Source organism: Neophocaena asiaeorientalis, unplaced genomic scaffold, assembly GCF_003031525.2.
Source record: "Neophocaena asiaeorientalis asiaeorientalis breed wild unplaced genomic scaffold, Neophocaena_asiaeorientalis_V1.1 scaffold82, whole genome shotgun sequence".
NCBI classification, from domain to species: Eukaryota; Metazoa; Chordata; class Mammalia; order Artiodactyla; family Phocoenidae; genus Neophocaena; species Neophocaena asiaeorientalis.
This window is the reverse complement of record NW_020173068.1, coordinates 8,521,513-8,536,975: the sequence shown is the minus strand read 5'-3', so window position 1 is coordinate 8,536,975 and position 15,463 is coordinate 8,521,513. Positions and strand designations below refer to the sequence as shown.

The 15,463-nt window shown below is 43.6% G+C and overlaps 1 protein-coding gene across 1 annotated transcript in view; it reads right to left on the bottom strand.

Moving 5' to 3' along the window:
• RPN2 (ribophorin II) overlaps window positions 1–15,463 on the bottom strand; it is a 54,559-nt gene that overhangs the window by 34,960 nt on the left and 4,136 nt on the right. The window contains exons 2-4 of the mRNA XM_024743137.1: window positions 15,266–15,459; window positions 4,742–4,837; window positions 4,001–4,176 (exon numbers count right to left, since the gene is read on the bottom strand). Of these exons, the coding sequence (XP_024598905.1) occupies window positions 4,001–4,176; window positions 4,742–4,837; window positions 15,266–15,459 (466 nt within the window). The remainder of the gene's footprint in view (window positions 1–4,000; window positions 4,177–4,741; window positions 4,838–15,265; window positions 15,460–15,463) is intronic.

Genomic DNA, 15,463 nt, shown 5'->3' with positions numbered 1-15,463 from the left:
CCCCCCCCCCCCCCCCAAAAAAAGACCATTACATTACAAAGTTCACTACAGCTAGAGAGAAGGCAATCTGGGCAGCAGGATCCACATAAGTACTGAGGGCAGAGAGAAGAGAGGGTGCACCAGGTCACCCCCCTCTGAAAATCTGTTTGGTTCCTAATGGCATCACATATAGAACACCAGACTAAGACTTAATCAGATTTAGAAGAGATATACTTGGAGAAGAGGAGCCAATTCATCGAATGAAGGTATATTTGACATCTCCATGTTGTAAGAGGAACTGTGCTGGGCAGAGGTTGGCTGCCTCTTTTCTACTTTTCCTACTCCAAAACCAAAGCAGCACTGTGGAATCTACATATGTAGGTTGTTGAGTAGAATTTGGAGCAACTTTTCTGAAACCAGATTAATGCAATATAAACAGGAAGCATTCGGTAAACACTCAGCTAACGCTTGTGCTGTCACCATCCTGTTCGGAGACCTGAAAGCTACCCGTCCTTTAGGCATTAAGTAAGATGAAAGAAATAGAAGATCCGGTTCTCAAACCAGCGTCTATTCTTTTTTTCTTTTCCTACTATTTACTCCTGATTATAAAAGTATATATTTGTCAAAACTTCAAATACATTACTAAAGGAGAAAGTTAAAATTCCTGTAATGCCTACCCCTAAAAGATAACTGTCCTGCAATTTATTTAGATTATACAGATCTTTCCGTGAGGACATATAAATATATTTCATCCTTATTAACAACGACATAGTATTGCACTGCTTAGATGAACTGTAACTGTTCAATGCTGTAACTGTTAACCCTTATTCATGGCTGTATGTGAATATACACCTTTTAATTTATTGAAGTGAATTCACACAAAGTTAGCCATTTGAAAGTGAACAATTCAGTGGCATTTAGTATATTTCACAACGCTGTGCAATCACCACCTCTATCTAGTCCTAAAGCATTTCCATCAGTCCAAAATAAAACCCCATACCCATTAAACAGCTTCATTCCATTTCCCATCCCCTGCCCTGTCCCCTCCCCGCCAGCCCCTGGCAACCTGTGTTCTGTCTCTATGGATTTACCTATTCTGGATATTTCATATAAATGGAATCATATAAATGTGACCCTTTGTGTCTAGCTTCTTTCACTTAGCGTAACATTTTCAAGGCTCGCCATTCTGTAACATGTATCAGTACCTCATTCTTTTTTATGGTTTATTCATATATTTTTATCCACTTATGAGTGGATTTTTATCCACTTATGAGTGGATAAACTTTTTAAGGCGGAATGTAGTAAGTATGTCCACATAAAATTTTTTATTACGTTCTATTCTCTTAATGTGGATAACTTGAAAAACAGAAATGGTGCTTCTCGGGGTGGAAAAGAGAAAGCTGAGGACCCCTGGTGGTTAAGTCAACTGCTGGTCAACCCCAGAAAGGTTCCCAAATTCCCAAGGGATGACCGGGCCTTTGTGTAAAACCACCATTTATCAAGTCAGTGTGTTGGGGAATGTAGAGCGAGAATCTGTCCGCTTTCATCACAATCGTAACAATTTAGATTCCCTCCATGGAAAACGAATCCCATTAAGATGGTAAGCTGGAAAACAGAGGAGTCACAATTCACCGAGAGGGAAGCCCCAGAGTGTTCAATGACCCCTCTGGGATGCTTGTTGTTAGAACAGACTTGAGAAAATGAAACCTGAATTTCCCAACAAGATAAAAATCCCACATCTGCCCGTGATAAATGCTGAGCCCAGAAAAGGCCGCTAGGAGAGCCTAGAAAGAACTTTTCAATTAAGATATCATTTTTCTCTTCTTTGGAACGAATAAGCGTCATGCTGGTAACAACCTCAGAAGTTTTTAGAATGAAATTAATCCACTTAGCTTTTGAAGTTTTGTCATTGGCTTTAATTACTTATACTCCAGCAATTTCTCTCCCTCTGGAGCACTATATTCAAACGCTAAGAAAGCAGATCCTGTCTTGCTAATAAACAGCAGATGATTCAAAGAAATTGGGTTATGAGAGACCACAATAGCATCTTTTCAAATTGTTCATTCAAAGCTACTAATGTTTTTTACCATTCTAGACAAGTTTATGAACATTCGTTTCCTAGAATAAGTCCAGTTAAATGTAGAAGGCCCATTTAGAAGAGTCCTAATCTATATCAGATTTGCTTAAATAGGGTAAATTAGTAGTAATATTATATAAGGCATGCTGCCAGTTTGATCTTCACAATAACCCTATGAGACAGATATCATTCTCCCTGTTTTACATATGGAAACACTGAGGTTTAGGGAGGTTAAACACCCTGCTCATGGCCACAGAGGTATTAAGTAGAAGAGTCTGGACACAGTTCTCTCTCACCCCAAGCATGTGGTCTTTCTACCTGAAGCTTTTTGCAAGAGGATAGAATAGAAACACAAAAGTATAGTTTCAGCCTTTATTAACTCTTTCTTGGGCATCTACCATGTGCCAGGCTCTCTGAGCCCTATAAGTAAAGAAGCTTAAAATCTAATACAGAAAAAACTACAATACAACCAAGGAAGTAACCAGCTCCCTAAGAAAGGGACCTAAGAAGGAAATGCTCTAGAGAGCACAAACTCCATTTGTCCCATGCCCATTAAGACCAGGCACTGCACTAGGCTCATCACATGTATTATCTTACTTAATCTTGACATTTGTTCTATGATGTAAGGATTGTTGGTAATGTTTTACAGATGAGGCTCAGAGAGGTTACTAACTTGCCCAAAGTCACACAGCAAGGAAGAAACAAAGCTGGTGTTCAAACCCAAGTCTAACTGACTCCAAAATGGATGTACTTTCTTTGTACTTCTTTCTGTTCTGGGGTTTAGAGGAGGGAGATTTTCCTTTTTGCTCAGAGGGAAAGGGAAAGATTTTTCTGTAGAAGGTGGCATCAGAGTAAGGCACTGACAGTTATCTCATGACAGGAGATATGGTGGTGATTGCAGAGGCATTCCACAAGGGATTATGGGATGAGATCAAAGTAATGTAACCTGAAACAGGAGGACCACAAGGGCCAAGCACTGGGCAAAGGGTGCGGAAAATGTCATTCCTGAGAAACATACCAGCCCCAAAGTCACTGATTACTGACCATGTGAATATGAATAGGGCGTGAGAGTGACAGGGAGAACGACAACTGACCGTGAGCCCTGCCCTTAACAAAGCTTCAAGTTTAGAAACATTTTGGTTCTTAGCAAAAAAAAAAAAAAAAACCCCTGGGAAACAACTGAACTATTCTGCAGTAGGGAACTGGTGTCACTAACATCTTGCTGAACAATGAATAGGAGTCCAGGTGCTCCAATCTGTCTCAGGGTTGCAATTAAATGGGAGACACATAGAAAACGAAAAATACATATACTGTGTTAAATGAGGAGTTTCAGTGTCAAAGGGGAAAAAAAAACTACGTATACTATTACTTTTAACTTTAGTAAACATCCTTGAGTCAGCTGCAACATTTAAACGTATAGTTCCTTCCTATAAGGTGCTTCTCCTTCGCCTGAGCCTTTTGCAGAGGAGCAGGGTCTGATCCCTAGAATACTCCCCCCTCTGAGGCCCTACTTCCCCCACCTCTCCAAGGGACCCCGTGAGCCCTCCTCCAGGGCGGAGCCTCCAATGCCAACATCTCACCATGGCATGGCCAAGCTGCAGTAAGAGATGCACATGGCTCTCTGGCCCCACTCTCCCTCTGTCACCCCTACCCTTGCTTCAGCCCATAACCTCGCTTCAGCCCCTAACCTCAAAGGCAGTCGTGTCTCTGTGGCAGTGTGTTTATGCTCGTACTCAGTATTTGCCTCTGCTGGAGCAGCTTGAGGGAGACCGTGTCTTGGTGAGCTGCACGAGGACACGGACCTTACCTACCTTAGCACAATACGACATCTGCAGTGCCAGCAGAGCACCTGGCACATAGCAGGTGCCCAGACAATACCTGTGGAACCAGTGGATGAAGCCTCTCAGGATAGTAGCCTGATAAGCGCTCAAGATGGTGACTTACGCGAGCACGGTCTCCTCCTTGCTGAGGCGAGAGGTAAGGGCACCGAGCACTTCTTGGGAAGCCAGAGGAAGGCCAAAGCCACTTAGGGCTGCAACTGCGTGGTAGATCTGGGCCATGGAGGAGTCTTCACTGACAGCTGCCAGAAGCAGATCTTTGGTCTCATTTGAAATAGAGATCTAAGAAAAGATGGGTAGACACAGAGTTTAGAACAGGTGCTGCCAGCCTGTGGTAGGCACGCCAAAGATGGCAGGCAGAGCAACTGCCGAGGTCACACCACCTGCCTGGGCTGTGATCACCCCTCTTCGACATCTCAGATGCCAGAATTAAATATCTGTAAAACCTCAGCATAACACTTTTGAAAAGATTCTGGCAAGCCACTTGTCTACTGATATGGCTCTTCTCCTGTGTTCAAAAAAATGGATTTCTAGAAATCTGGCATGGGGGCATTCTTCTTTTGCTTTAAACATTTTTAAATGTTAAAGGGAAGCTGAAAGAAAAAAAATAAGACTTCCCAGAAGGGAGGCAACTATAGGAAAAAGTTATTTAAAATTCATGAAAAGTGAAAACTTGGGAAAAATAAAAAGTCTATTTCTTTAAGAAAAAAAAAATCACAAGAATGGAATTCCCACCCACACCTAATGGAGTCTCACTGCTAAAAAAAAATATTCTGACATGACTTTCCCTTTTTAAAAGTACACTTTACAGTTTAAAGTAAATGTAAATGTAAGAAGCTGGACTCACCTCACACCCTGAGAGGGCCTGGCTGGACTGGGCAGCATAGAAAAGGGAATCCACGTTGCTTGGATCAAGGTTTGATTTAATGAAGGTGCATGCTTGCTAAACGGGGGGAAAGTCAATGATAAGTGGTGAAATACACAGTGATTAGGAAAACTGTATGTGTTTTTTGGATGACAAATATAATTCTCAGCAATCCATGATGGCTTAAAGTATGAGAGCTACACAAGATTTCATTTTTCAAGCAGATATTTTCCACAGAACACTGTATTATCCCAAAATGCTAACTTCATAGGAAGAGCAAACCTGAAGGCACTCTCGTCCTTCTGAACCTAGAAAGGAACCACTTCCACTGATCACCTGCTCTGGCCATAACCTGTGTGGGGTGTTTACGATGCTCTTCCTTTTAATGAACATAAGGACCCTGTGGTAGATACTATCATCCCCATTTAACAGAATAAGAAACTGATGCTTGGAGTTGGTAAGTAATGTAATGAAGGTGACAAAGCTAATAAATGGCAGTGTCTCCACTTCGATGTCTCCAAAGCTAAGTCAGGTTCAACACATCTAACATAAGCTAGAAACCTTCTATTTCTTCACCTGGACGTTCTGGCTCATGTACGGGCATCACCATGCACCTACTAGCTAAATCAGAAACCTAGGACTCATTCTCGACTTTTCCCTCACCCTCCAAGCCTATCGAGTCCTCAAACCCGATCCCCACTCTCTGGCTTCCCTTCTTGCCTTATGTCACGCCCCTGCCATTTCTCATGGAGACTGTTACACTCATCTCCTAACTGGTCTCAAGTCATGCAATCCATTCTACATATTGCTTCAAGAGTGATCTTTACAAGGTGCAAAAGTGTAATAGGGAAGAACCTTTTGTATCCTATTACAAGTTAATCACTAAAGGGATGCTGACTATAAGCTTAAATTATACATGATGACGCAACTCTGGGAATGACCTCCCAGGTTATGAGCATTAGGCTAAAATATCTTTGTTTAGCTCACAGGAAACATCCCGACCAGGCCCACCTGTGAATGACTGCAGGGAGGAAGAAATTAACACAACCCCTCTGGAGGCTGATGGGAATCAGGAAATGTTTGACTTTATTCCCATCCCTTTTACTATAAAAGGAGCCTGAATTCTAACTCAGGCAAGATGGATCTTTGGGGCATCAGCCCATCTTCTCGGTCTGCCGGCTTTCTAAACAAAGTCTTTATTCCTTGCCCCAATACCTCATCTCTCGATTATTGGCCTGTCATGCGGCCAGCAGCACAAGCTTTGTCTTGGTGACAAGTGTATCCACCTTACTCTGCTATTAAAACCCTTGGGTGGTTCCTTATCCTTCTCAGAACAAGACTCAAAGTTTCTGATCTGGCATAAAATGCCCTCATGACTGGGACTTTCCTAGTGGCACAGTGGTTGAGAATCCGCCTGCCAATGCAGGGGACACGGGTTTGAGCCCTGGTTCGGGAAGATCCCATGTGACGCAGAGCAACTAAGCCCAGGCACCACAACTACTGAGCCTGCACACCACTACTGCTGAAGCCCGCGTGCCTAGAGCCCATGCTCTGCAACAAGAGAAGCCACTGCAATGAGAAGCCCGTGCACCACAATGAAGAGCAGCCCCTGCTCGCCGCAACTAGAGAAAAGCCCGCATGCAGCAGCAAAGACCCAACACAGCCAAAAATAAATAAATAAATAATGTTTTTTTAAATGCCCTCATGACTGACCCTCACTCTCTGTGCCAGCTTCCTCACCACAGCCCCACCTCCAACTCCAAAATCTTACCCTCCACCCCACTGCAGCTTCCCAGATATAACATGCTCTCACCATTTATGTTCCTGACCCTGCTACCCCCCACCCAGTGCCAGGAGCACCTTTCCCTTGTTCTTCTTGCCTGCCAAACCAGGCCCCATCTTCATCTCTGCTCAGATGTCACCTTTTCCAGAGAACCTTCCCTGACATTCATCCAGGACAGGCCAGGTGCCTTCGCTCCCGAGCACTCCCCCAAAGCACTTACCACACTGTACTAACTACCTCCCCCCCCCGCCAGGGACTAGTTACTTGAGAGCAGAGACTTTGAAAAATTCCCACCACAGTGCCTGGCACAGAGCAGGCACATAAGAAAACCCATGCTATTCCTACTATATTAAGAAATAACATTTAATAGCTAGTTATAGCACTAAATACTTTGGTTGAGGTAATATAAAATTCAGCTATTCAAAATTAAATGGTAATAAAAACAGTTAAAAGTGGATGCTTCCCAGGAGTAGGACAAGGTGGGCCACAGGATGGATGGCTGCTTTTCACTAATAGCTGTTCTGTATTATCTGGTATTTTACTGTATGCATGCGCTACTTCAACCAAAAAACTTTTGTTTTAAATTTTATGAATAACATTTAAATAAGAGTCTCAAACAAATAAGTTTCAATCAGAAGTCTGAAAGAATCCAAAAAGAAAAAGAAAAGAAACAAAATACTTCATACTGCACAAATTAGGGATCTGAAGAAAACAACCTATTCAAGGAATCCTTTCAGCAGAATGTGGGCAAGCTTAAGACGTGTGCTTTGTCGCCATCTGGTGCTTTAGCAATAGAACAACACCCAAGGCCCCAAACAATGATTATGGTCATTGTTAAACCAATTTTTGAGCACTTAAAATGTGTCAAGCACTGTTGACAAGTGCTGTATATGCATTTCTCATTTAATAAGGGGATCTATGCATTACGTCCTCCTATTACCTTAAGTTTACAGACAAGAAAACTGGGGCATTAGAGAGGAAACTGACTTGTCCAAGGTCACTCAGCTCTTAATGGAGAAGCTGGAATTCAGACCCAGGCAGCCTGGCTCCAGAGTTTTAGCTATACAACTTGTCTCTCTCTCTCTCAAGGGACTATTAAAAACCACCTGTTCCTGAATAAAACCAGCATCATGCCTACTCGTTTGCACAGACAGATCTAGGTAAACAGTACCAAGGGTCTGTGGCTTCAAAGCTCAAAATGTTGACAGCTTAGTTTTAATAGTGGCAAAAATGAGGGACCTCACAAAACATACTCTGGACCCTCAGGAAGCCCACCCAGATCTTTGGCTTCAGCTGGCCGCTTGCAGGGGATCTGTAACTCCAACTCCTGCTGCCCTAGTTCCACACTCACCCTCACAAGTGAAGGCTGAAAATGGCCTCCTAAACGTCCATCCCCTATCTGTTCCCCTCCAACTTTCTGTGCCCAGCTACCTAAATATCCTCCTGAGTGAAGGACATGAGTGCTTTTCTCAGTCCATTCTTCCCTACAACTCCCCAGCCTGAATCAGCAACCAAGAAGACAGTAAATCTCTCTCTCATCTGCCCTTTCCTCTCCAGTAGCAGCCCCCAACTCCCGTCTCCTCTCAGCCTAGGCTTTGTAGTCTTGCCAGACTCTGTCAGGCTACTGCGACACAGGCTGGCAACAGCCTCCATCCACACCACGTCTTGGTAGCTGGGCCGGCTTTTTCCACATGCTCTCTGACCACCCCTCTGCTCCAGCCAACTCACGGCCCCCTCAACACAACAAGCACTTCTAAGCCTCTAGGCTTAGCACGGGCTGTTCCCTCCATCAGGAAGCCCATCCATCTCGTCAGTTCAGCTTCTCCCTCTCGACTGGTAACTCCTAATGTATCAACAAAACTTAAGACTGATTTGAAAGTAAAACTTACCTTGATCCTTCTCTCCCCTCCAGCTGCTACCTTCTCTCTCTTCCCACCAATGACCTCCAAATTATGGAAGCCAAAGGACATTTTCCAGTGCTCATGCCCTTAACACTAGATAGAACCTTCCTTGTTCTAAAACATTCCCTTCCCTTCGCTTCCGGGATTCCCCTGCCCTCCCCTGGCTCTCTTCCTCCTTCTCAGCTGCTCCTCAAGTTTCATTCTCTTCTGCCTGACCATTTAACACTGGAGTTTTTCAACTCCTAGGCCCACTTCTCATCCATCTCCTCTCTTCCTAGGCGATCTCAATCATGCCCATGGCTTCATCCAGAACTGCTATGCAGATAATTCTTAGATTTGTACCCCCAGCCCAGACTTCTCTCAAAGGCCACTTACATGATTCAAAGGCATTTTAAGCTCAACATCTTTAAGACCGAATTTATGATCTTTCCTGCACAAACCTAATTCTCTTCCTGTATTCCTATCCTAAGGAATCCCAACCATCCACCCATGTGGCAAAAGTCAGAAGTCCAGGTGTTATCTTTTGTACCCCACCAGCATTCAGTCTTGTGCCATATTCCCCTGCGAACGTCTGTCCTCCACAAGGCAGGAGAGAAACCTTTCCAAAATGAAAACTAGATCCTGATACTTGCTGCTTAAAATCAACTTCTCTTTAGAGAAAAAGCAAAATCTTCCCTCTGACTACCAAGGCACGGAGGCTTAGCCCCAGCCTTCCTCTCTAGCTTTCTCGCATTCTCTGTTCTTACACAGCCTCCTCGCAGTCCCTCAAATGTAATCTGCTCCCTAACTGCACAGGTCCTTTGCACGTGCTACTTCCTCTGGCTAAAGTCTCTTCCCTCCCCATCTCCTGGTTAAATCCTACTTTCCTTTTAGAATTCAGACCCATCATACCTTCCTTCATTTAATAAACAGCTATTGAGTACTACCACCTGCCAGGTGCTCTCTAGATACTGGAAATACACAACAAATAAAATCAACAAAGTTCCTGCCCTCAAGGAGTTGTAATTTAGGGGTATATAGAGTGAGATTTAAGTTCAGAGATTTCTTTAGAAGTGCCTTCCCTGACCAGGTCAAAGTCCCCTATTTCACACCTATAACACCATACATCTCACCTTCATAAAACTTACCATTGTTATAAATATTCATGTATATATTTATTACACAACTAATGCTTGTCTCCACTATTAGAGCATACATTCCAAAAGGCAGACGCTCTCTTTGTTGTTCAATACTGAATCCCCGGTGTCCAGCATCATGCTCAGCACACAGCAGAAACTCACTAGACAGCTGACGAATGACTAAAGGGATCGTGTAGCAGCCAGCACAGATGGCAATTCCCTCTGTACAAGGTTGGAACTAAGAGTAAGTGTTCTCAGAAGACCGGGTGAGTGAGCAGCTCCCTCTTCTGGACTCCCCTGGCACTTTCCACGCATTACATGTTACATGTGTCTCTGTACTCACACCTGCTCTCTGTTATGGTTCCTGTCTCTCACTAGTTAATGAGCTCCTCTGCACTTAGCATAATACCTTGCACATAGCAGATGCTCCATAAAATGATTACTGCCTGAAGGAGTGCCTGCTTCTCTGCTATTCCCAGTAACTGGCTGAGTGCCTGGCCCTCAACAAGCATTCAGTACGTGTTGAATGGATACAGATATACTTACCTTGCACTCACCATGTGCCAGATACTGAGCTAAGCACTTTACACTTATTATCACATTTAATTCTCACAACAACTCTATAAGGTAGATATTCTTATCCCCTTTCACAGATCAGGAAAGTGCCTGATTGACTGACAACCTGTGAACACTGTCTAATGTGTCCTGATTTCAGTCATTAGAATCTAATCTACCAACACAATTTTTGCATAGTATGTCTCCCATTTACTTAATATTTTCATTAAAACAAATACAAAATAAACCTCAATGTTCCTAAGTCTTATAAAAAGCTAAGCAATAATATCTATAGGGACTTCCCTGGTGGCACAGTGGTTAAGGATCCGCCTGTGGGGATTCTTTTTTGTTTGTTTGTTTTTGGGTTTTTTTTGTTCTTTTTTGCAGTACGTGGGCCTCTCACCGCTGCCTCTCCCGTTGCGGAGCAACAGGCTCCGGACGCGTAGGCTCAGCGGCCATGGCCCACGGGCGCAGCCGCTCTGCGGCATGTGGGATCCTCCCGGACCGGGGCACGAACCCGCGTCCCCTGCATTGGCAGGAGGACTCTCAACCACTGCGCCACCAGGGAAGCCCGGCCTGTGGGGATTCTTAACCCCCCAAGGTAACATAGGTTTGATCCCTGGTCTGGGAAGATCCCACATGCCACGGAGCAACTAAGCCCGTGCACCACACCTACTGAGCCTGCACTCTAGAGCCCGAGAGCCACAACTGCTGGGCCTATGTGCCACAGCTGCTGAAGCCGCATGCCTGGAGCCCATGCTCCACAACAGCGGAGGCCGCCACAATGAGAGGCCAGCACACCACAACGAAGAGTGGCCCCCGCTCACAGCAGCTAGAGACGGCCCGCGTGCAGCATCAAAGACCCAACACAGCCAAATAATAAATAAATAAAATAAATTTATTTTTTAAAAAAATCTATAAAATCGCCGTTCTCATGTGCTTATGTTTTAAAATATACATACATAGTACCTGATACCAAAATGAAAGGTGTTCAGTCTTCATAACGCCTAAAATCAACTCTCATTCCACACTCCACTGTTCCCAGAGCTGCGCTCTACTCTCATATTCTTATTAAACCCCATTCCTCTCAGTTCTGCTGCTGAATCTCTTTCGACAAAATAACCAAAATCTCCCCTAATGATCTATCTGTGAGAACAACCAACTCAGTGCATCTAGCAGAACTGAGGGAGTTCTCTCTACTCAGCTGAAAGCAACAACAGCTGAGCAGAACACATCCCACTACATGGAAGTGACGGTAACAGAGACTCTCTCTCAATGGATTTCTTTAGTGTACACCTCTAATAAGGAAATTCACCAACTCCAAAATATCCATACAACTCCCTTCCTTCCACTGCTTACAATGTACACATCACACCATCACCACAGCACATTTCGTAAGTGATTAAAATGAAGTATGTGATTAACCCATTTATTTTCCAATTAAGAGGCACATTTAGAGAGCTTTCATTTCTATTAAGCTAAAGTTTACAATTCAACAAATATTTGTGGAACACCCTCTTCATTAGGCATTAAGCAATGGGGATGACAGTAGGAGAAAAAATAAAATGTCAATCAACATACATTTACCGCTACTACCATGTAATAGTACTCTTACATTTACCGCTACTACCATGTAATAGTACTACTAAGAGCTAATACTGATTACACCCATTACTACATGCCATCACCATGCCAACCAACCTACATCCATCACTTGTGAGCTGAGTACTATAACTATCTCCATCTTGCAGATGAGAAAACAAAGATTCTGAAAGGTTCGGTAAGCTGCACAGGTTACTCAGTGGTGTAGTTGTGAAGTCAAGATCTTGAAGCCAACCAATGTGACTTTAGAGTCTGTATTATGAATAAAAAGTCCACAGCTAATCACGCAATTACCCCCAAATCACACTGCACTGCAGCTGTCTGGACGGCTTCAGCCTATGTCTTCAGCCCTGACCAACGTGCCCTCAAACCCATTACATCAGCAGAGAACACCTATAGGGGCATGAGTTCAACCTAAATCCAGGTGCAGCTCTAAATCATGAGACAGATAAAAATGCATCATTTGAGGCTTCCCTGGTGGCACAGTGATTAAGAATCAGCCTGCCAATGCAGGGGACACAGGTTCAAGCCCTGGTCCGGGAAGATCCCACACACTGCGAAGCAACTAAGCCCATGCGCCACAACTACTGAGCCCGTGCTCTACAGCCAGCGAGCCACAACTACTGAGCCCGAGTACCACAACTACTGAAGCCCATGCGCCTAGAGCCCATGCTCTGCAACAAGAGAAGCCACTGCAATGAGAAGCCCATGCACTGCAACAGAGAGTAGCCTCCGCTCGCCGCAACTAGAGAAAGCCCGCATGCAGCAACGAAGACCCAGTGCAGCCAAAAATTAATTAATTAATTGATTAATTAATTTTAAAAAGTATCATTTCAGTTAGAGTGAGAGCGCCTCACTCCTCACTCCTCCAGGAGGCCCCTAGACGGAATCCTATGGTCCCACAGAATTTTCAAACAGACCAGCAGAAAACTCTCATCCTGCATTCAGATCCGCCAAAATTTAACATTAGCCTAATGTTCCAAATTTATCTCCTACACCTTACGATACAAAACCTCTACTGGTCAAGACTGCTCCACCCTATGTCTCCCAATTGTCTGTTCTCTCTCTTTCTCAAGCCCTTTACAGACACTGCGGGCCTTCCATACAGTATCTGCACCAGCATTGTCTGAACTCACCTGAATAAATTATAAATAGAAGCAAAACTTTAAAATTATAATATCATAATTATTAAATAATTATAATATAATTATATAATTATGATAATAGCTACCATTCAAAGGGCCTTTCGTGGGCCAGTCACTTACTAGGCATAAGATGATTTCACTTTATCTTTACAATGATCCCATGAGGAAGGCATCACAACTCCCATTTTACAGAGAGATGGAGCCAGAATTAAAAACTTGGGCTAGTGACTCTGCTGCCTGTACTCTTTTCTCTTGAACAAAACCAATTTTATTAGCAGGTATATTGACCTGGAGGGTTTGAAACAACATGAGGGAAGTCTGTTTCATTAACAGTCACACACAGGAAGGAAATATTGGGCAGCAACAAGAGATAGCTGTCAGGAAGAAATCTGAATAAGCACAGCTCTCACGTAGCAGGGATTAGCAAACTTTCTGTAAAGGGCCAGAGAGTAAATATTAGGCTTTGGGGGCCAGATAAGTCTCTTCAGTAATTACTGAACTCTACTGTTAAAGTGCAAAAGCAGCCATAGCAATATGTGAGTGATGGGCATGGCTGTGCTCCAGTAAACTTTTATTTACAAAAACAGGCTTCAAGCTGGATTTGACCGTGGGGGCCATTATGCAGATGATGGTTGGCAGACACTGGACAATTTTCTTAACCTTTCTGAGCTTGCATTTCCTCCTCTGTTACAGGATAATATTTCTGACCATATAGAATGAAGACAACTCAAGATAACATATCCAGGGTACCTGGCACATGAGACATTCAATAAATAATAACAGGGGCTTCCCTGGTGGCACAGTGGTTGAGAGTCCACCTGCCGATGCAGGGTACACGGGTTCATGCCCCGGTCCGGGAGGATCCCACGTGCCGCGGAGCGGCTAGGCCTGTGGGCCATGACTGCTGGGCCTGCGCGTCTGGAGCCTGTGCTCCGCAACGGGAGGGTCCGCAGCAGTGAGAGGCCCACGTACCGCAATAAAATTAAATAAATAAATAAATAAATAATAACAATTACTGATTCTAGTCTCAGCCAGAAAATATTTAAGCCAAGGACATCAGAAACTCTCAAAGACCACTTGATTACATAGAAACAAACAAAACACACACAGAGAGACATTCTGGCCCACTGGCAAAAACGGGACATTTTGAGCATCAAAAACAATAACAATTGCAATGGATTGCAAGACATCAACAGGGACTACCAGTTCTGACCAGGACAGAAATAAACGTACTGAATTTACCAGCCTGTCATAAATAACTGTAAAACTGAACAAAACAGATGAAGCTGAGATGCTGGACAACAGACAGGACAAGGCCATGACCCTTGAAAGAATGTAAGCAGTATGACAATAGTACAAATGATGGGAGTTTAAAGAGAAATATATTGTTATAAGGTTCCTTCCTTATTCGTGATATGGCAAAATAATAATTCAAAGTATATTGTGATAAGTTAAGATGCATATTACAATCTCTAGAGCAACCTCTAAAAAAATAAGCTAAAAAGCCAATATAAGAGATAAACTGGAATATTTTAAAAAAAAAAGATTCAATCTAAGACAGGAAAGGAGGAAAAAAATGGATAAATAGAAAACAAGATGGTAAACTTAAACCCAACAGTATAGTTACAAAAAAATATAAATGAACTAAATCTCCAATTAAAAGACAGAGATTGCCAGAATGGATAAAGAACAAGTCCCTACTATATACTGTGTACAGGAGATAGATTAGTGTGACAACACCTGAATCCACTGATTCAACTTTATCATAACTAAAAATGAAACAATCAGATATTATGCATCCACTGATAGGAAGCACACAGCACTGCCTATGAACTATTTCTGCCAAGAAAACTGACCCTGATTATAATTAAGCCTCAAGACCTAACTATCAGTTTATAGGAATTAAAGAGATAAGGAAATATGCTCAAAAACAGCATGAGGGGCTTCCCTGGTGGCGCAGTGGTTGAGAGTCTGCCTGCCAATGCAGGGGACGCGGGTTCGAGCCCTGGTCTGGGAGGATCCCACATGCTGCGGAGCGACTGGGCCCGTGAGCCACAATTACTGAGCCTGCGCGTCTGGAGCCTGCGCGTCTGAAGCCTGTGCCCCACAGCGGGAGAGGCCACAACAGTGAGAGGCCCGCGTACCACAAAAAAAAAAAAAAAAAAAGTTTCTAAAGAATCTATGACTTGCTGTCCTTTATATTCTACTAAAACACCTGGCATGGTCCTAACATATATTAGGCATTCAAAAAACAAACAAAAAAAAGGATCTGTCAGACTGATATAAATATTTATTATATTGGGTCTGCCTTGGTTATCCTCAAATGAGCAAGGGTTAGTTTTGAAGTACACAAAAGGAACCCAGTGAAGGCATGAGGCCACCAAGACAAAAGCGGTCTTTACCTTTACATCTGGCACCTGGGCACGAAGGCTGCTGAGTCCCACGATGGAGTAGAAAGCAGATTCCAAACTTGTGAAAGGGCGATCCAGCGAGGCTTTCAGTCTCTCCACATCATGCCTAGTGAGGTAGTGAGTGGGCGTCAGAGCATGGACGCTGGCTATGATTGTCAGGGCCAACAGGAAGACAGTGCTTGAACCTTG